Source organism: Phalangium opilio, unplaced genomic scaffold (genome assembly GCF_054372755.1).
Source record: "Phalangium opilio isolate 3A_F unplaced genomic scaffold, DU_Popi_V2 ptg000014l_1, whole genome shotgun sequence".
Taxonomy (NCBI): Eukaryota; Metazoa; Arthropoda; class Arachnida; order Opiliones; family Phalangiidae; genus Phalangium; species Phalangium opilio.
This window is the reverse complement of record NW_028324149.1, coordinates 3,688,483-3,709,507: the sequence shown is the minus strand read 5'-3', so window position 1 is coordinate 3,709,507 and position 21,025 is coordinate 3,688,483. Positions and strand designations below refer to the sequence as shown.

Below are 21,025 nucleotides of genomic sequence, written 5' to 3'. Positions count from 1 at the left end.
GCTATAGTATTAGCAATTTGAATTTCCCTATTTCAGCTTCGTTTCATCATAAGTTAAAGTGGTTTCTTCTCTTAGTTAAGTCAGGATATGTCTAGAGGCACAGATTGCAGCAAAGAGAATATACCAAGAGGAGCAGAAACTTTGTAAATAAGGACCTGCTCTGAATTTGGAGGAACTAGTTCCGGTTGTTCACGTGAGCGTGTCGTCTGCTTAAAAATTACCTCTTGTACGTCAACGTTCAACCCAAAGATCAACCCTTTGCCACCACCAAAATAAGCAGCCGACATAATTTAACCAATAAATGGCGTCGCTGCTTAGCCAATCAACAAAAACCGGATCTAGTTACTCCAAAAACGTGGCCGGGCTTTTCAAAAGCCTTGTGAAAGGCTAAACTTTCTGCTCCTCTTGGTATATTCTCTTTGATTGCAGTAGGTTGTCATAGAAACGCCCCTCTAGAAGAAATACGGAACACAATAGGGGCTTGGCTTGCTGTGATTTATTTCATTCGTCAAATCGGGTAGATACGAGATCACAGTAGGCTATCATGATTTCTGTAGCCACCAGGTGAGAAATACGCCCCTTTCATAAAGGATGCAATTGCTTAGTTATTATAACCTTTCGGAAAGCCCATACTTATGTGGCGTATTATAGGAATATGGTTATTGAATATAGAAAACTAGGTTTAGATAAAACTTTAAGACAAATTGAAACTTAATTTGTAGGAGGATAATATCGTATTGATGAAGTTTTAATTGCGCTTGTAATTAAATACTGGTAGGCTAATCCATATTTATAATCAATTCTATCTGACATTGGGGTTTTTTATCTCTTTTCTAATCGAGTTTCCCAATCAGTTATTTTATCACTGATCTAGTTTCAAGTATATATTTACTTGATATAAAATTGAAATTAGACTGAAAAAAGTTTAAAACGGTTTTGAACGCGGCATAGAGCAGAATCTTGGATTGTTTTATGAAAAATGGATTGTTTAACTCTATACGCTTTGGACAATATTTTTGTCTCGTGTTCAATCGCCTTAGCTTGCGTTATTGCAACGCTGCATCTAATTCCAAGATTGAGCAACTGGGGTTATAAATTACCTCCGGGTCCGGCCACTTTACCCATAGTGGGTTATTACCCGTTTTTTAGTAAAGAACCTCATTTGAATCTTGAGAAACTTCGAAACAAATATGGAAATGTTATGGGGTAAGTACGTTATAGTTTTCAATTTTTGTAGAAGTTTTTTTTCAGGCCGTTTCTTTTGGTAAAAGCAATTTCTCCGTCGTCAGTCCGTCGTTACTTACATTAAAAAGCGGAGAAACAAATTGCATAATTAATAATGATTTTTTAAATAATTGATTATGGGTATTAGAATGTACGTTGGAAGCAAATTTCTCGTGGTCTTGAGCGACTTTAATTCGATAAGAAAGAACTTCAACAAAGAAGAATTTTTGGGGAGACCAAAAACCTTTTTTCGAGTATCACCAGACAAAGAAAGTATGTAGTAATCAGAATTTGTGTCGACTCGTGAGAAGTGACGTACTTACAAATGGGGTTGAATATTTTTAAATTAAAAAGATTTTGCTGAAATGAACGGTCAAGAATGGCTCGACCATCGCAGATTCGCGGTCAACAGTTTAAAAATTCTTTACGGACCCGCGCATAAACATTTAGAAGAAAAAATACAGGTTAATTTATTTATTTATTTATTGTAAAGTTTTGTATTAATTGTTTAATTTCAGGAGGAAGTGATGCACTTTTTACCTAAAATTCGAGCCCATATTAACAAACCTAAAATGTTCATTCGGGAAGTATTAACACCATCAGTGAACAACGTCATATTTAGTCTGGTCACCGGCACGTGGTACGACGATGACCACGTTGTCATGAAATGTTTATCGCAATTTGAAGACGCGGCCGCGCTTTCCTTCTCCAATATATCCATTCTTTATTTTTTCCCATGGCTGGCCAATATCTATAACAAACTAAACCCCACACTACGACAAGTAAATAAATGCGCCAAACAGATGGAGGAATTCGTTCAGTAAGTTAACGAAACTGAACTTTTTGTTGAAAGTGCTTGGAATTTTTATGTTTAGAGAAGAAGTTGAAAAACACGTCAAGGCATTAGATGAAAACCACCCTCGAGATTACATAGATCATTATCTCATTGAAATGGCAAAGAGCAATGTACCGGACACGCATACCAGTAAGGCTCAAACATTATCCGTTACCAGAGCACAACCCAGAAACGTTCGCGTATCTTTTTCTTTAAGTGGAAGCTTTGGTCGGAAATTGCCTGTTCTTATTGGCAGCTGGAAGTGACACGGTCAGAAACACTTTAGAATGGTCCCTACTTATCATGGCCAAGTACCCGGACATTCAAGAGAAAGTCCATAAAGAGATAGTGGACAATTTCGGTACCGACCATTTGCCATCGTGGTCCAACAGAGCGAAGATACCTTATACCGAAGCGGTCGTCATGGAAGTCACGCGATGGCGGTCCCTAACTGTTCTTAATTGCCTCAGAGAGTAATTAGTTAATATCCATTACTTTTGACTAAATTTACTAACGTAAGTAATAATGCAGGGTTACAGCCGACACTAAAATCAACGAGTACGATATTCCAAAGGGTTCATACGTCATAAATAGTATATGGGCCTGTCATATGAACCCCGAGGAATGGCCAGAACCAGATAAATTTTCTCCTGAAAGGTTTCTATCAACTGATGGTCAAAGGGTCATTCAAAAGGAAAATCTAATTCCGTTTTCGTATGGTAAGGATGTGGACTCCTTATTGACCTGCTATAACCTCTGACCGCCATGAGTTCAGGTGGTCAGTTTGCTTATTTCCCCCACCGGCCATAACAGTAATTTGGTTCATGATTGCTACATTTATTTCAAGGTCGCCGTAATTGTCCGGGAGACAAAATGGCGAAAATAGAAGTTTATCTCTTCTTTGCCGCCATGATGCAGAAATTCCGGTTCGTACCGCCAGAGGGTGGACTATCCTTCGAAACCTACGTTAAAATAAACGCCCAGTCTTTACACCCATTTGTTAAAGTTTTGAACAGAGAAGTTTCAGTATAATAAATTTTCTGAATTTTTAAACATAATTTTAGCTTGAAATAACCAAAATTCAGTTGAAGGAATTGTTGTGTTTCTGTTATCGAAGTTGACATTATACTCCATTGACATTTTGAGATTTAACATGATTATGCTAAATGCGTAGGAAGAAAATTTGCTATTTATGTCTTATTCCATGCAAAAGTACCCGGGGCCTGCGTCGGAGTGCTTCTCTGCCCCTTTATATAGAAGGGTTTCCCGTATATTACTAGCTACAAAGAAAAGTGCCTTCTAATTAAGGCTAAGCAATGTTTGTTATTAATATCTTTAATCAATACCCTAAAGGTCCATTAAATACCGCGTTAAAAGTAAGTTATTAAGTTTGGTTGTTAGTTAAAACCTTACAAGAAAAGTCCAAATTCGTTTAGCCTTGGTTGGGCGCGTAATTTGGACGGTAGCCATTTTTATCTACAAAGAACGAAATCATTTGGCTACGGTTCAACGACGGAAAATTGTCTATAGTTTATAATAGACCCCAATATAAAAAAAATTTTAAAATAGTATGGCGTTTTTTTGGATACTCGAAATTTTATTTAATAATTAATAGAAGTGTTTTCTTGGAAATTACAATACGGTAAGTCCTTAAGATATTTTTCTTGCTTGATTTTAAACTATTTTCGCGAAGAAAAATTAATAATAATTCAAAAACAAATCCATAAAATTATGAAAACATTTATTAGGTTTAATTTACATGATCAGAACAAAATTATTTTTAGTTTACAGTTAAGTAATTTAAGTATTTTGAATTTGTGAAGCCAATGACCTTTGACATTCCAAGAACCCTTTATGAAACTCCGTATTTTGGGGTTCCAATTTAACTGAACTCTCCATATCTTTTAAACCATCGGAAAAATTCCCTAAAAACATAGAAACTTAAATCTGAACGTAATCTTCTAATATAGGACCTAGTTAAATTTAATATTACCTAAACGGTATAAAATAGTTCCGCGATTATAGTAAGCCGCTGCAAAATTATGATTATAGCTTAAACACTGCGTGTAATCATCAAAAGCTTCAGAAAACTGAACCAGTTTGTAATGAACTTGACCTTTCAAGTTGTAGAATATTGCTAAGTAATTTCTTAGTAGGAAAAAATTAATTTACGCAATAATTAGTAACAAAAAAACACATAGTTTGAACAAAGCTTTATTTTACATAAATAAGCAACGTCAGTCAAATTACCGTAAACTATGTTGTCTATTTTCATCAGAAGCTTTCAATTCGTTTAAACACATTGAAATAACATCTGATAATTTATTTCTTGCATCTTCAACATTTCCTTCATTGATAAGCGATTCAATTTCAATTTTCTCCTTGTCCAAAGTTAATTCCATTTATTTAAACCTAATTTACAAATTAATTTAACAAGAGCTATTTTGAAATAATGTTCACGCGTCTTCCAGTTTAGGTTGATCAGTTTTTTCTTTGCCTTCTTCTAAAATCGTGTTTTTCATGTGCAATTCAATTTGTTTATACAAAAAGCGGTCACGTGACCACGTATATCTACAATAACCCCAATAGCCCAGGGTGACGGCGGTAAATGTGAACAAGCCGATATCTGCCGAGTGTTTGATACGGCTTGTGAACATGAAACGCGCCAAACCCGCGACCAATCCACTACTAATCCCAGTCATAAATGTACTTTTAAAGCACGGGATTTCTTCTAAATTACGACCGAATACCGTGAAAGGTTTCTTAGTATCGTCATCCATAATTTCGTTTTGTTCTAAAATAGATTAAACTTAATTACTTTGAGTTAATTAGTAATTAAGATATATGATTTTGGGTTTCACAGCAGATATGGGCTTATACATCTATACCTATATTGTTAGTCGCGAATAGTTTTAATATGATTAAAATAACTAACATCACTTAATTTTAATAACTAATATTCAATTAACCATTTTAAAATGAAAATTAAACTTTATTCCTATATATACAGGGTTACTAACTTGCTTAAACCCCTCCTTATTCGATAAACTGACAATATACTAATTTTTCCAACATAATCATTGTTAGTTTTAACTATTAGCATTAATTAAGCGTAATAAGATGCCATAATTAAATAGCAAAATACCTTTTGCGTAATGTTTACAACTGCATTTAAAGCGAGAAAAGGTTTTAACGAGCAGACAATTTAGTTAGTTTCGTCTGCTAGCTTGCAAACGCCAAATATCTTGACTGGAAATAAGCAAAATACACAAAGAATTTTAGAATAGGCTTAACGGTACCTAAGCCTAAAAATCGCAAAATGTCGAAGCTTGAGACAGAAACTGAGAAACGTACTTTGAAATAACAATGAATAAATTTTAATAGCTCATGATTTTATTAATACGACTAATGATGATACACAAATGTAACAATTATTGTTATAGTTTATATAAATAATTTTCCCACGTTGGGTCCACATCTTCAATATGCACTGGGACTGTTCCGTTAATAATAATATCCAACATTAAGTCATCCGATGGAAGTATCTCCATTGGTTCATCGCAATGGCCCAATGTTGACGGGTTATTTTCATTGGACGAGGGGAAGTGGCGCAATGTTGTCCCGTTATTTTCAGGGGACGAGGGAGGAGTTAGTGGTGGTGAAGCGTAGGCGCGTGAACGACGTGACGTAGGCTTTTGGGCCGATTTCTTACGTTTAATACATTTTTCTGAAATGAATAGGTTTAAAAATATTAATTTTAGAGATGGGGTTAGGTTTAAAAATATTAATTTTAGAGATGGGGTTAGGTTTAAAAATATTAATTTTAGAGATATGGTTTTATGCACGGTGTTACGAAAAAGGGTAATTATAGGACTGAAGTAAGGTAGCATATGGACTACTTAAAATTGGTTTTCCTTAGAATCATCTCACAGTATTGCGGCCCTTGTTATAAAATTTGAAATTTGAACTTTAAAATCTTACTTTCGGAAGCTGGTTCGTACTTGTAGTACAATGAATTCTTATTTTTATCCAAATGCAACGCCTTCAACGTGGCTTCATCCAATTTCTTAGCGCACTTGCATTTGCTTAAGCCGTTTTTGAAACGTTGCTTCGCTTGGGTTGAATCGTAACCTTTCGCGCCACACGGACGTCTCTTTAAGATATCCCAGTCCTAAAGTAAATGAATTAATCAACGTTAAAATCAATTTGAACTTTAATTTAAATTAAATTAAAATATATAAATACTTGAAAAATGCGAACGCAGTTCTGGTCCCAACTACGGTTATTTTTGTGACTTAATTTCAAGCGAAAAATGCCTTGTTCTTCGAGTACCCATTGTAGAGTATCGGGGTATTTGCGCTCTCTAAGAGCCGGAATTATAAAGTGTTCCACTATAAATGGCGGACCTCGAGGCATCTGCGAAATAGTTGATCCAAAGAGCCTTATATTAATATTTTACGCGCGAGACGAGGTATTCGGTGCAGCCATGATGCTAGAGACCGATTATACGCCCGTATAGACCATTCCAATAATTGTAGAAAAGAAGCAACCACCACAAGGGCAAGGCCACCTTTCTGGGGTTATTTCCCTCGTGCCAAGGCGCACCGCTAGAGGCAGCGCGTGTAGTCAACTCGGACTTCGTCTAGCGTTGCCCTTTGTCGTTGGGGAAATGCCCCAAGAGAGCTGCCTCCCGCCTGTCCTTTGGTTTCTCCTCGAGTTATTAATGAAATAGTCTATTGGTTCTCAGTACTAGTTTGCGCCAGTTAATAAACTTAAAAGTTCATGACCCTATAGTCAATGTTAGATACGACAAACACTGTTTCTGACTCTTATCATAAATTAAAATTGGTCAGGGAAGACTTTAGGTCAGGGAAAGGTTTGGGTCAATAATGAAAACTCCACGGCAACTTTTGTAAACTGTTTAACTAGTTCGTGACTAATCTGTTACTAATTAATAGATCAGTTAAATTAATTATTGTTTAATTAAGCGAGTTAAACGTCGGAACTGATTGCGTGAGGGCGCGAACTTAAATGGTTCAACTATTTCTTACCTTAATAAAGCTAGCTGTGTCTCGAATGAATTCAAATACTTAAATGAAATAAAAGTTTTAAGTTCCTCAAAGTTCCCAACTTGTCACGAGCCCCGATCACGGTGATGACGCTACCACGTTTCCCTCAAATCAGGAGTCCGCCTGTATTTAGTACCATCCCACAAAGTACGCCGCGTTCAATCAAAATTGTTCGCCGTAATTGAGCGTGCTGTTTGCGCGGTTATTTCCCAGTTTAAAGAGATACTTAAAACTTTTTATTCATCCGGAAAATGCGAGTATTTTTCGACTTTAGATGAAAAATCTATTTTTATAAAATTTTGTGATAACCGAAGCTCTTAGCTTTTTGGTGAACACTTCGTGATCAAACTGAAGTGGATCATTGTTTTGTCAAAATAGCAATAAAATATAGTTTGAGGTTGATCCTATCCGGTAAAAATATGATCACAAATGTGTCGAATAAGTTAATAGAACCTGAACCTCGAGTTGTTATTGAAAACTTATATTTTGATCAACAAAAGTGATCAAATTGGGATCAGTGCCGGACTTATAAATCAAATAAATGATTCCATTTTGATCACCCGCTTTGACTATATAATAAAATGTGATAAATATTTATTGAAACTTTGGTAATATTTCTATTAATAAAAGTGATCAAATTTGAATCAATATCGAATTTAATCAGACCAAATGTTTGTTGGAAAATCTCAGAGAGTTTGTGGGCCCCCTCTCGAGACACGCGTCCCGGGCACCTAAAAGCTGCGGGCCCCCGGTTAAACTAAACCGTATTGGCCCACCCTCTCATTAACGGCCCAGGAAAATCTAGTTTAATATTTTGATAAATAAAGTGATCAAATTTGAACTTCTTAATCAAACGTAAGGTTTTCTGTTCCGTTTAGATCACACGTGCACGTGATTCATTCGAGTATCCCTTGAACACTCCCTTCCCCCCCTCTACCCCTTTCATTTACTCACCGTAAAACACCGTGTTCCCCGGAACACCTAAAACTACCGTCAAAGATATAGTTTTCTTGGTTACGAGTAGCGGATGGGTTTTGTAAAGATAAAAAGTAAATACGCTAAATAATAAACGTATAATCGCTTATCTCCGTATTCTTAGTTTTCGATTTGAGCATGGGTGCAGCAATTTCCGAAAATACTCGATAAAGAACGATTGTAATGATGCAATTCGAACGATTAAGCTATTATTTCTAATTTAAACAAACAAACAAATAAATATTTAAATATTTAAATATAACAACGAGGTTTATTTATAGTTAAAGACATTTTAAATTAACTGTAGCTTCATATTCCGTTAGACTCGACTCGACTCGACAGCTCAGCTCAAACTTAACCCTGAATGATATAGAGAAAACACCGGGAAAGATCGTACTGTTTTTTTTTCAGGAAATGTATCTGTAGTATTAACCAATAATATTCGAGTTGAATGACGAAACTTTGCGCCCTTTAGTACCAGGTTCCGCTATCGCTAAATATAAATATTTTTGACACTAAAAACCCTTCTACTGAAAATATAATAATAATAATAATAATCTAATTAGTATTTCGAATATTATTTGAAAAAATTCGTAAATTTGAACTAATTCGTAGGTTACCTTAATTAGAACACTAATTAGTGAAGACAGTTGTTAATTAACGATGTTAATCAAAGTTTTAAAGATTCTGCTCTTGTTCGAAATTGCGCTTTTGATAAAACTTGTTTCTAACTACGAAACATTGCGCCGCGTTGAAATTCGAGATTACCTTTCGGATCGCTTAACGTTGAAATTACCTAATTACAAGGCCTAGCAACATAAGTTCATAGGATATGTTCCGTTAATTACTGAGAGCTTGTCACGAAGTGACGTAGATGACGTAGGTGAAACGTAAGATATAAGTTACTACATATACTTCGTGATGCTAGAGACATCTCGAGCTAGTTCGAGAACGACAAGCCAGAATTGCATGGACTACACTCGATTTTGCAGTCCATCTTCCTATTTAGTCTGTACTAACCCTTTGATAGCAGAGCCTCACCAGGCGTTTGTCGCTTTACCCTGAATCTATGACCTATCTCATTCACTTCGTGATAAGCTCTGATTAACCAGTGACAAACTTATGTATGGAACATATCTTGCGAACCTTTGTTTATAACAATTAAAAATGTTGTTTTACTGCAGTCATTGCATTCTATGGTTAAACTTTGCCTACGTTACTGTGCACTCTTTTGGTACACGATTGATGAGCCAGCACTTTACACGTGTATTAGCATTAATTCAGGCTTGCACCGAAATGCTGAAGTCCAAAAAAAATGTAACCTACCTTTTAAGATAGTAACTAGCTGATAAGAATGGCGTAACGCAATGCAATGTAACATTTGTTATTGCGAAATTCGTAGTAACATCGTGTTTATTTTGGTATCATCTTACATCGCGGTAATAATAATGTTTAATATACGCATTTCATTATTATTCACTAGCTTGTCTTATTGCTATTATTTTAATTAATGACAATGTATAGTTTTAAATTATTTACAATGATTATGAGTTATTTACATAAATGAAAAGTTTTTAAAAAAAATGCCATCATTTTGTTGATGACGGTTTTGAAAGTTCCGAATTTACAGCGTTTACAAACTCTGTTTCCGAAGAGTTTAGAAATTTCAAAAATTCGCTGATTTCGAAGGATTTCAATTCTTCATCCGCGCTTAGATGAAAATCCTCCTCCTCATCATCCACTGTTAATTAACAATTAACGTTAATTAGTTAAATCCTAAGTTAATAAAGAAAAAAATATATTTCGGAAAACGTTAACTAAGTAACTAACGCTTTGAAAAGAACGGGGGTTTTGTAGAATAAAACGGAATTACAAACCTGCGCTGGGGATTTGAATATTGGCTTCCGCTAGACTAGCGTCTTTTAGGAGTGGGTAATTAGTTTCGCACATTTCCGCCATGCTGTGGTGGAACACTGTGAAGAAATGTTAAATGAATTTTTAATGCTATATCTACATTAGTAAAAGTTCATTTTGACAAACTAACTCATAATAAACGATCATTTTGCCATAACACTACCAATCAGTTATTAAAGGGTTCATACAACTTGTGGGAAACCGATTTCCCTGAGTTTTCCAGGTTTTTTTCCCATATATTCCCCCGAGTTTTCCAGGTTTTTTCCCATATATTTCCTCCGAGTTCTCCAGGTTTTTTCCCATATATTTCCCCCGAGTTCTCCAGGTTTTTTCCCCATATATTTCCCGGAGTTTTCCAGGTTTTTTTCCGATATATTTTCCTGAGTTTTCCAAGCTTTATCCGGTGTATTGAGTAATAACAACGAGAGTGGTTTTTTATAGTCAAAGCAACCCCTTTAACTTACTCTAAGCCCTCAAATTTCCCTGAATTTTACTAAAAATCCCTGAGTTTTTCCTTTGTTTTTGGCAACTATTTATTTCCCTGAGTTTTCCAGGCAGGTTTGTATGAACCCTGTATTAGCCTCTTGGATAGACAAATGGCAGCTAACCAGAACAGAATTAATAACCTTAGACCTTCCTTATAGGAATAAACAACTTGATTCTCTACCGTTATTATCAATATGATTAATATTTAGTTTACTGCCAGGTCCCTTTTTGCTAACCTAATTCTTCACTGTATTACTGTATAGAAGGTGATCACGCGAATAGTAAGTAGGCTTACCGTTATCAGTAGGATGCCTAGGACTTCCGGAAGCTGGCACTACTTGTTCCGATTGCACCCCAACATTTCCGATAATATTGTTAGTTTGAGCGTTGGAATTGAATTCCGAAATATTGTTTGGCGTTAGGCCCAGTTGTTGTTGGGTCCACGTCGTGTAGGAGTTATCCGTTAATGGCGTTAAGTACAGGGTGTCCGGCGCCAATGACGCCGTTACAACGGGATTAAGCTCTTGAAAATCCATAGCCACGATTGAATAGGATAATTCGCATTCGTCACTTTCGGGTGATGTTGGCGGAGTTGGCGGGGAATAGACGGGTTTAGCTTTGCTTGCTCTTTTGCCGCCACTCGTTTTCTTAGACTTATTTGCTTCTGCAATTAGAAAATAAATTGCCTTTGCTTGAAAAAACCATCGTAGACGTTAAACTGGGAAGGGGGAATCTAGAATAGGACTGGGGTTCTTAAGAGACTTCTTGAAATTCGAAGAAATCTTGGTTATACAGTGGGACGGTTGAATTTTGAGTCGGTCGAAACTGTATATCATTTTGCCACAACAAAGGGCACTCACAAGGACAAGTTACGAACGGATTAGAGTGTTTTAGGGATGTCCCCTTAAGTTTAAAGGGGCTGTCGCCGATATTTTGGTTTTTACAAAGAAACTGTAGGGGTCATGAGATTAGAGCCCCCCCCCCCCAATTGACGACCATCCTGTTTTAGCTAGGAACTAAGAAAATTCTCACGCACTATCTACTGGTGTATTAAAAGAAACCACCTGTGAAATACTTTTTGCGTCACTCTGACACTGAACAGTTCAGATCGAGTTAGGCCTGTCGTTTATTTTTGAAATAGGTCTAGAACCTTTTTGAAAAGTCTAGGGTTTTTGACCACAGGGGGTACGTGGATAATAGATTGAAGATATGGTTTCTAACAAAAGGACTTTGGGCTATCTAACGTCTGTGTTGTCCACAGTGACATACTGAATGTTCACTTTAAACACTACACGTCTTAAGCAGAACAAAAGGGTCTAACCATAATTTAAGATTAGCAAAAATGAATTTAACTTACTGTTTGGTCTGGGACTATATTTGAAGTAAAGACTAGTTTTGTCTGGCCGGATTCCCAAGGTGTTCATTGTGACTTCGTCGACTTTCTTGACCGAAATTGACTTGTTTAAACCATTCTTAAAACGTTGTTTAGCGTCCGTTAAATAATTGTCGCCTTTGGGCTGTCGACACTTCATTTCATCCCAATCCTTTTAAATATAATGAATAAATGAAACTGATATTAGCGGAAGTTATGGATATGTACTTCCGGTTTGCTTTATAGGGATATCTGATTATAAAATTACTTAGTTATATTTCGGTTTTAATTGCTGTAATGAGGGATGATTGTTTTAGGGATGACCCCATAAATTTATATAAGAACATGAGAGACGACGCTAATTTAATTGAGGGGTCTTCCATAAATCACCACTTTTTTAGGGAGTGTCTCATATAGGTTAGGGGGGGGGGGCAAAATCGGTTTAATTTTGAATGAAGAATACTAACCACAAATATTTTAACGTGCTCGGATGTCCAACTTGAGTTGTTTTTGTGAGTAAGTTTTAGGCAAAAGATGCCTAGACTTTCATTAACCCAATGAAGCACCTCTCCGTATGTTCCATTGTTTAAGGCCTTAAGGACAAAGTCCTCCATTATAAGTGGTCCACCTCTTGGCATCTGTAAAATATTAATGTAAAATTTGATTGGTATAATATTTAACTATGGGAAATTATGTTTAATTAGCTTTAATAATTAGAAATAATCCTTTGGTTACGAAAGATAAGGATTACTAACAATTGATAAAAGTTGCCCGAGTACTTTACTAAGAATTTTCGGCCAAAATTCCAAGAATTGTTTTTGCAAAAGTCAAACTATAGGTTCGGTGATAACGAATTTTATAGGATAAAATTAGCATTATCATATTTGCTTTACCGTTTACAGGTAGGGTCGATATATTTTTTTCCAACAAAAGTAACATTTATATATATATTTATCAGTTGGGGGCGTTTCTATCTTAAGTTAAAAGCCAATAGGACTCGGAGTTAGTTTTGTACCACGCTTATCTAACGACAGTTTTTAATAAAAGCGATGGACCAATCACGTTAATGTTAATCTTAATATTCCATGTAAGTATAATACCATAAGTTTATAAGTCATATGTTCTTTCCATAAGTCTGACACTACCTATACAAGTTCGTAATGCTACTGAGAGACTTACAGCTCGAGCTATAGTTCGAGAACGACAAGCGAGAATTGAATAACTACACTCGGTGGTTAATTTTGCAGGACTTCCATCTAGCTCCTATTTAGTCTGCATTACTAAGCCTTTGACAGCAGCATGGCCTACGTTACTCGCTTCCTGACAAACTCTCAGTAACCAGTGATAGACTTATGGAACATAATCATATGAACTTGTGAATGATAATACATATATTGCCTTTAGTTTAAATTGAACATTTATACCTAATTTCACTAAATGATTATTTTCAGTAAAAATGACCAATATTCTATATAAAATAAATTGCTATGGCATCGATAACTATCATATAATTAATATAGACACCTTAGATAATGTAATGAAAAGAAAAATATGTCTGATTTAAAAATTATAGTGTCGCAATAGGAAACCTTTTGTAAAATTTTAGCAAAACAGATATATGAATATTCAATACGCTATTAAAGAAATATAAGTACAAGCGCGTCAAGTTTCGCGTCATGTAACCTCGCCACCTCGGACGGATGTGACGTCAGTATAAATTATAAAACTCCCTTAGATTCTCACGTGTTTCTAGAACCACGTGATAAAGCGCGCCAAAATGCGAAAGTCGAAGCTATAGGCCGAGTCTCATTTTCCTTTCAGTATAACTAACGTTCTAGAAGGTTTAAATGATTGAAAACTCATTATTAAATAATTAACACGTTTAATAACGTCTTTAAAAATTTTACCATTTAATATTAACTATTTTGATTTTAAATCCGCCTCAAGTTTAACTCGGTATAAACGGAAATTTTGTGGAACAGTTTCTACAAAAGTACTATACTATATAGAACTTGTTAACTAAAGTTATATTTAATTTAATCTCGATTAGAAATTTAATTAATTAAACTGGAAACAAATTATGATAGACAAATCAAATTAAGGATTCCCACGCTCCACGATATTTGTTAATAATCAAATTTAAAAATAAAATAATTACCTTTATTTATCGATGTTAAAGCCTTTGTATTATATTTGAAAAATTAACTATGTTAAATAAGTTTATTTAAATTATACGGTTTAAAGGTAAATTAAAGGCGCTGTGTTTATTAGACGTCCGCTCCTTTTAAAATACAATAACAATATGACAGAATGTGTTAGGGTTACCCGGCTTCTAGCCGAGCTTATCTCTGTAGCTTTAGGTTTTCGGTAAATTCCCTTCGAGTGGCTCGAGGAAAGGGTAGCCAGTGCGCGTGCGCGGGAACTTCAACGTAGTAAAAGGGAATTTACCGTGAGAAGTTTAGAGGTTTTATCCCTGGATGCTTTGTCGTTTCAATGACGTAATCTTAGCGAACAAATTTGAAAATGAGCTTCGCCATCTGATACGGCTCTCTTTAGATTTGTGTATTATTTCGTTAATACACGAGACGAGACGCGGAAAGCCATATTTAATTGCTATTAACACCGTGGTCCGGAGAAATTCGTGGGCTACTGAAAACGCAGCTATAGTCCGCTACTAAGAACTTTCTAGTGACGTCACACCCTCCTCGGTTTTGGCGGCCATCTTGGATGTCTTCGGCCATACAATTTAGACTACCAATATTGACGTCACGTCCCCGTAGCTCCTCCCCTCAGTACCACTCTATACACGCCATAAAAACTGCCCCCGTTTTGTAAATTTAACTGCGCATGCGCTTCAGGGTTACCAGTAATTTGTTATAAGAGCATCTCGGTTTCTGAACTGAACCGAACTAAATACTATGAGTTTTTCATTATATATTGTACCTAGCGATTGAATTGCAATACTTGTATGCACATTATCTATAACGTAACTCAACGAAGTACCCAAGGCCTACTGCAAATTGCAACGAAGCTCGAGTAAATCTCAGGTCCTTAAAGGTGCAAGATAAGATGAAAAAATGGGATGGTTATCTGTTAATATTGTTCCTTGCAAATTAGGCGAAAAATTTTATTCTGAACAAAAATATTAATTCCATATTACAATCTTAATTTTAGTAATAATTATTTTTTTCGCCATCAGAGTTTTAAATTATTACGTAATCTTTTATAGCTTTAAATTCGATATAATTTTTAATAAGGTATTTTTAGTACCCTAATAGTCATTCGTTAACCCTTTGCTGGCTCGAGCTCGGCAGCTTAAATGACGTTTCAAACACGTGCTATGGCGCGAGAGCTTTAAGCAAAATTTTCAATAACATTGCCAGCCAATAGGAGTGTAAGAAAATGACGCAATATTGCGCTGCCTCTAAGCTGAGACAGCGCACAAGGGAACTTTAAAAAACGGATGAAAAATTTCCCGTTGAATTCCAGACAGTTGTTTATATATAATATATAATCGGCATACTATTATGTGCGGATGTATAACGACCAAAAGTGTAAACCTTATTCAAGAGAGAGAGTAAAGTTCAAAATTGTTCTTTGATAAAATATTTTATTGATGATACAGTCTTTGCCATAAGTGAGATAATATCGGTAAGTGCGACAATACTCCTTAGACTTAGTTATCTTTATCTTTATCTTGATTCTTGACTATGATCACTGTAGTGTTCATTTCCAGGGACTGTTCTACAAAAATGGGTTTATAAGTCAGGCTCTGCTATAGTTATTGATAGTAAATTGTTGAGGTTAATTAGGCCTTCAATTATTCAAATCAGTTAAGACGCGACGTTACTGAACAGTGGCCTAATTAAAATTTAGAAACTTCTTATTATCAGCCCGTTTAGTTTTTCCGGAAGTTGGAAACCTACTGAGTGGTTAACGAAGGAAGTGTAACTTAATATAATTTCGGATTATGATTCACCACAAAAAGGATTGACAGTATTGCGTAATCTGAACCATTTTATTTTTTAAAAGAAAAAAACAATCTTTGTTATTTAATTTTAAACGCTTAAATCTATAGTCGCGATAACTGAAAGACCTAGAAATATATTTGAAATTGAGACCTTTATATTTTAATAGCCTTTAAGGCCTATCCAGACTGACACATTTTGCTAGTTCGCATCTTCGCTTTGCTTGTTTGCAAGATCGCTCTACTGTCCACATTGGTTTTTCGCTACTTTGCGTCCTCATATCGCGAAGATACAAATTTCTTGCGACTAGGCCAAGAATTTCGCGCCTTCGCGTGAAAAGCACCAATCACAGCACGATTAGTTTCGTTTTTCTCTTTGAACAACGTCGATGGAGAGGGGCAGAAGGCGTAATGATTGCTCAAACTTGATTGGCTCTCAGAATTGGAAATGCAAAATTTTTGCGTGTATCAGAACAGAAGTGCAAAAGTTTTCGTGATCTGTTGCGAAGATGCGAATAGACGAGGCGCGAACACGCGAGCGCGAGTTCAGTGTGGACAAAGCTTAAGAGAGAGAGAGAGAGAGAGTAAATCTGGTTAAAATTTTTGTTTATGTAAAGATAAGGAAATTCTGTCTCCTGATCAAAGTCTCGAATCAATTGATTAAAATATGGTTTCGTATTATACCAGAAGTTGTATAATAACCTACTTAGAAGTAATTTGTTGTAATGTTAGACCTAGAAAATGTTCAAGGCGTTTTAGCATAAGTTTATAAGTGATATGTTCCTTCCATAAGTACGACACTAAATATACAAGTTCGTAATGCTGGAAACTTAGCTCGAGCTAGTTCGAGGAGAAAGACAAACGAGAATTGAAGTTCTACACTCGGTGGTTAATTTTGCAGGACTTCCATCTAGTCCTATTTAGTCTGCATTACTAAGCCTTTGACAGCTGCGCCTCACCAGGCGACGGCGTCGCTTTACCTCGAATCTATGACCTACCTCACTCACTTCATGACAAGCTCCAGTTTCTAAGTTACCAGTGACAAACTTATGGCCAACATACTTTATGAACTTTTGGTTTTTAGTATTTTACGGAGTATTTTTTACGAGTTTCTTACTTCAAAGGTTCGGTTATTATGTCGCTTCTGATTTGTACTTAGACTCCTTTACTTCATTAACTCGTTGTCTGTGTGTTTATTATTGAAGGAGTTTTTTTGCAAGTTGTCGCCATTTGTAGCGTCCAGACAAAACCACCTAGTGCGCACGCGCAGCCGAGAACGTAACAAACGTATTCGAATGACCGCTCTTGTTTAGTTAAGAGACCTGAAAAGTAAACACGTGTTAGGTTTCCTAATAAAAACACCCGCCAAAATCTAGCGTTGTTTAAAAATGAAATGGGATAGATATTGCGATAAGTTTGTAAGATATATTCCTTCCATAAGTTGTTAACAATATTGATTGAACTATCGTGTTCAGGGACGGGTTTGTTACGTTCTACTTGAACTATAACTACTAAATGGTTCGAAATTACTTACCAATCAACTTGGGTATAAATAGGAAGAGAATTCCGCAAGTGGCGTGTATAACCCCAATACCAAACGCCGTGTATCTAACTCCGAACAAAGTGGCCATTAGAGTACCTCTTAGCGGTATATAACATCCGGCCGCGAAACCAAATACAAAGACCGACGTAAATGATACTAAAAGATTGGAACTCAGTCCAAATATCACGATTGAAACGCCAGCCACAGTTACCACGACGGAAAAGGCCAGTGTCGGCGAAAAAATTCGTTTGTCCACGAAAAAGCCGATAGCGAAACGTGAAATTAATTCACCTACGCTGTAAACGGACACTAGAAGTGTAGCGCTACTTAACGCGAAACCTACCGAACAACCGTGAGCTATGGCGAACGACAGGAACGTGAAATAGGACACGTGAACCATTGATGAGGTGAAACACATTAAGACGAACGCGGGTTGTTTCATTAATGTCGTTAGTGTCTCGGGTAGGATAGTGTTAAGGATGTTTGATTTGGCTTTTTCCGCGTCATCCGGAGGTGAAGCGGTGACAACCATTTCATGATGCAATTCTAAAAAAGGACAATTATGATCAACCGGGTTTCGTACTGTAACAGTTCTACCATAAGCGTATACAACGCTTTCAAAAGTATATAGGTATAAAAACAAAAAGTACACTACGTTGAAAGTTGGTAACGTAGTGTAATATGAGAAGCCCAGCCTCCTTTATCCTATGAATAGTGTCGACCCCCCCTCTGCCTATGATTACCTTCCCGACCGTGGCACAGGGAACAAGCCGTGAATAGGCTTAATATAGTAGCGGAGCTAGCTCTAGTACCAAAAATGAACGTTTGGATCGCCAGCATCACGTACTACTACTTTCTATAAACCTATGACGTCGAGAAGCTCTTCTCTGATTGGTTAGTTCCTGTAGGCGTTTGATCGGAAGATAGTTTGCTTCTCAGTTTACATGACGTCTTCAGCCAAAGGCAGGGAGTTGTTAATGAAGTGTACTTTTTGTTTTTATATCTATATACTTTTGACGCTATACAAGGAGATTACCTTCAGAGATAAGTTTGCCAATGTTTCGAAATTCGTGAATAGGAAAAGATTTTTGAGTTCTTGGCCTCATTAAGCAACTGAAGATGAACATTTGACAGACCAACGAAGCCAAGATCAGGAAGCATCCCCTGATGTCGTATCGCTCGATCGTATACTTGGCCATTAAAGGTCCAATTACTCCAACTGCACTGACACCGGTTAGAGATATACCGGAAGACGAAGTTCGGTATGATTCGAAATAGTCGTTTTGGACCATTTGTAAAATGGGTAAACTGATGCCGTGCGCGAGACCTTGAAAACCATTCATTTTATTAGTAAATATTTTGGGCACGCGGAAAACAATTCCCTCATTTGCTTATAGACGACAGAAATTTAAACCTCTTTAGATTAAACGAAGTTACCAAATAGTATTCCGTAAGAGGCTGTTATCCAGAAAATGTTAAGTGGTAAAGCGTAACACAGGACAAAGGATAATGTACCCAAGAATGCCGATATCATGTTAGCTTGTCGACAAGAAAAGTGTTCGTTCAAGTACCCGCCAACAATACCTGACATTATAGACATTATTTGAATATCACGTGATTAGAGGGATACGTTGCTACAACATACCTGAAAAGCCTGAGACGGCATTGCATAAACTGAAGGGCCACGACGCTTCCTCGGGTGTAGCATCCATACTCAACATCATAGTGTTGTAGAACACCCCGGATGACCGTACTGGACTCATGACGATAAAATACGCCATCCAAATGGCTATCATAACCACCCAACTCCAACCTTTGTCAGGTCCCGGGTTGTCCCACAGAGAGCGAAATCGTTTGTTTAAATTCATAGCGAACGCATTTATTTATGGATAGTGTCTCTCTCTAGACCTTCTATTTTGTACAGACTGACTTTTATCGTATCATTTCCTAGAAAGATAACGGATAAAACGTGTTACGTAAGTTAATGGCTCAAAGTACGTAAGAAAAATGACAGATGGTGCCCTAGTCGTAACGTTGGAACATTCCTACAAATATTTTCCACTTCTACTTCACCTAGCTCCTTACCTCCTGGTTCTGGTTAATACGAGAGTTCAAAGAACATGAAACCACGCTCGCAATTTCATTACGAAGGTACACTTGTACGAAGGACGAGTCATAAACTTATGTAAGAAAAAGCTCGCGTTAGTGTCAGTAAGGTCACACGCTGACCTTGATTAAATAAACATTTGTATTTGCAAATGTACAAGTTTGGCATTGATGTCGAGTAAGATCGTGGTTAAGACTATGTCAGCCTCGCGATATGACTTATTTTAGTACTAAGATAAGCACTATGCGAAAATTAAAAGGACTATAAGACAAATAATTATCTTATGTTGAATAATATAAATTAAAAATTCTAAAGTTTCTAATGTTTAATTTATTTTCAAATTTTTTAAATAAAGATACAACAATTTGTTTTTGACACAACGTTGTATTGTGTTTTTATCCTGTTTTGTTGTGTTTTATTCTGTTAAATGTGGTTTTATGCTGTTTTATTCTGTTAAATGTGGTTTTATGCTGTTTTATTGTGGTTTTATGCTGTTTTTATTGTGTGTTTGTGCTGTTATATTGTGTTTTCGTGCTGTTTAATGAGTGTTTATGCTGTTTTATTGTGTATTTATGTTGTTTTATGCTATTTTATTGTGTTTTATGCTGTTTTATTGTGTTTTATGCTGTTTTATTGTGTTTTATGCTGTTTTTTTTGTGTGTCTAAGCTGTTTTATTGTGTTTGGGCTAAGGTTGTACAATCTTGAAGCTAAAACTGGTAGTGTTATATTACCTATAGCTATTTTCCACAGATTACTATTTTCTTTTGGGGGAAAAAACACGGCCGGGTACCATACAGGATTTAGTTTAAAATTTAAATTATTTGGTTTCTCAAATATCGCTAAAAATCTGTATCTTAGTTGTTCGGGTTGTGGGTTAGTTAATTCTTTAAACTAACAAGGGAGATGGTTTCGAGTACGCGTCGAGTCTTATACTTCTCAGGATATTAAAGGGGGCAAACGACGGTCTCTTTGCGGTTGGGTAAAAAAGGAGGGGAAGGGGGGCGGGTCGAACAGCCCCTTTAACTTCTGATATTTGTAATTGAGTTTCAGTTTAATATTAAATTGCTAATTAAATCATTCCAAGTATTAATTATGACGATAATGAGTTAAAAATGAACTTTTCTAATTTCAAAGAAAAATACAAGCATCTGCTGCATCATGAGCCTATTGACGTCTTCTTCCCAGTGCCAAGCAGAGGGGACGGGGTCGACGCCATTCAATGATAAAGGAGGGCTTCTCATATCACACGACGCGAGCAAGTTTCAACAAAGTTTACTTTTTGTTTTTATATCTATATACTTTTGTTTATACTTCATAAATGTATTATAGAATGAATAAATTGTTCGTCGATTAAATGAATCTCATTTTTTATTCCTTTTCTTGTCAATTAAGTTACAGGCATATATAGGATTTTAAAATGGATTAATTAGATTAAAATGGATCGGGAATATGGGTTAATTAGAGGTTCCCGGTAATCACTTTAGCACTGTTAAAGGCAGCGCGTCAAGGGGCTATTCACTAATGAAAATTTT

The 21,025-nt window shown here is 36.1% G+C and overlaps 5 protein-coding genes across 14 annotated transcripts; 1 reads left to right on the top strand and 4 right to left on the bottom strand.

The window, feature by feature from the left end:
- Window positions 1-52: 52 nt before the first annotated feature.
- LOC149705147 (cytochrome P450 2J1-like) lies at window positions 53-20,848 on the top strand. Of its 3 annotated transcripts, none has more exons than XM_089865365.1 (9): window positions 53-1,206; window positions 1,373-1,497; window positions 1,579-1,688; window positions 1,743-2,044; window positions 2,100-2,209; window positions 2,277-2,532; window positions 2,591-2,778; window positions 2,907-3,435; window positions 20,628-20,848. In XM_089865365.1, the coding sequence occupies exons 1-8, from the start codon at window positions 980-982 to the stop codon at window positions 3,089-3,091; spliced, it is 1,503 nt and encodes a 500-aa protein (XP_089721491.1). In that variant the 5' UTR covers window positions 53-979; the 3' UTR covers window positions 3,092-3,435; window positions 20,628-20,848. The 3 variants fall into 3 exon arrangements, with proteins under 3 accessions (XP_089721491.1, XP_089721490.1, XP_089721492.1); XM_089865364.1 differs by having other exon boundaries at window positions 2,907-3,701; XM_089865366.1 differs by lacking the exon at window positions 20,628-20,848 and having other exon boundaries at window positions 53-564; window positions 1,041-1,497; window positions 2,907-3,139.
- Window positions 3,784-5,307, bottom strand: LOC149705151 (uncharacterized). 2 transcript variants are annotated; one of them, XM_089865407.1, is made up of 4 exons: window positions 5,205-5,307; window positions 4,310-4,471; window positions 4,053-4,207; window positions 3,784-3,984 (listed from the first exon to the last, which is right to left on the bottom strand). In XM_089865407.1, exons 2-4 carry the CDS (start codon window positions 4,459-4,461, stop codon window positions 3,860-3,862), a joined length of 432 nt encoding a protein of 143 aa, XP_089721533.1. In that variant the 5' UTR covers window positions 4,462-4,471; window positions 5,205-5,307; the 3' UTR covers window positions 3,784-3,859. The 2 variants fall into 2 exon arrangements, with proteins under 2 accessions (XP_089721533.1, XP_089721532.1); XM_089865406.1 differs by lacking the exon at window positions 5,205-5,307 and having other exon boundaries at window positions 4,310-4,609.
- LOC149705150 (uncharacterized) lies at window positions 5,205-9,124 on the bottom strand. The gene is made up of 5 exons (XM_089865400.1): window positions 8,724-9,124; window positions 6,305-6,475; window positions 6,041-6,230; window positions 5,414-5,786; window positions 5,205-5,308 (listed from the first exon to the last, which is right to left on the bottom strand). The coding sequence occupies exons 2-4, from the start codon at window positions 6,473-6,475 to the stop codon at window positions 5,497-5,499; spliced, it is 651 nt and encodes a 216-aa protein (XP_089721526.1). The 5' UTR covers window positions 8,724-9,124; the 3' UTR covers window positions 5,205-5,308; window positions 5,414-5,496.
- Window positions 9,499-14,239, bottom strand: LOC149705149 (uncharacterized). 4 transcript variants are annotated; one of them, XM_089865387.1, is made up of 6 exons: window positions 14,034-14,239; window positions 12,343-12,513; window positions 11,861-12,047; window positions 10,799-11,167; window positions 9,981-10,076; window positions 9,499-9,844 (listed from the first exon to the last, which is right to left on the bottom strand). In XM_089865387.1, the coding sequence occupies exons 2-6, from the start codon at window positions 12,511-12,513 to the stop codon at window positions 9,693-9,695; spliced, it is 975 nt and encodes a 324-aa protein (XP_089721513.1). In that variant the 5' UTR covers window positions 14,034-14,239; the 3' UTR covers window positions 9,499-9,692. The 4 variants fall into 4 exon arrangements, with proteins under 4 accessions (XP_089721513.1, XP_089721515.1, XP_089721514.1 ...); XM_089865389.1 differs by lacking the exon at window positions 14,034-14,239 and adding an exon at window positions 13,300-13,566; XM_089865388.1 differs by lacking the exon at window positions 14,034-14,239 and adding an exon at window positions 12,631-13,236.
- LOC149705148 (monocarboxylate transporter 13-like) lies at window positions 14,983-20,630 on the bottom strand. Of its 4 annotated transcripts, none has more exons than XR_016381535.1 (6): window positions 19,031-20,630; window positions 18,823-18,969; window positions 18,422-18,712; window positions 17,377-17,931; window positions 16,960-17,164; window positions 14,983-15,614 (listed from the first exon to the last, which is right to left on the bottom strand). XR_016381535.1 is itself a non-coding variant. In XM_089865371.1 (5 exons), the coding sequence occupies exons 1-5, from the start codon at window positions 19,251-19,253 to the stop codon at window positions 17,016-17,018; spliced, it is 1,365 nt and encodes a 454-aa protein (XP_089721497.1). In that variant the 5' UTR covers window positions 19,254-20,630; the 3' UTR covers window positions 16,416-17,015. The 4 variants fall into 4 exon arrangements, 1 of the variants encoding a protein (XP_089721497.1); XR_016381534.1 differs by having other exon boundaries at window positions 14,984-15,619; XR_016381536.1 differs by lacking the exon at window positions 19,031-20,630 and having other exon boundaries at window positions 14,983-15,619; window positions 18,823-19,008.
- Window positions 20,849-21,025: the final 177 nt, after the last annotated feature.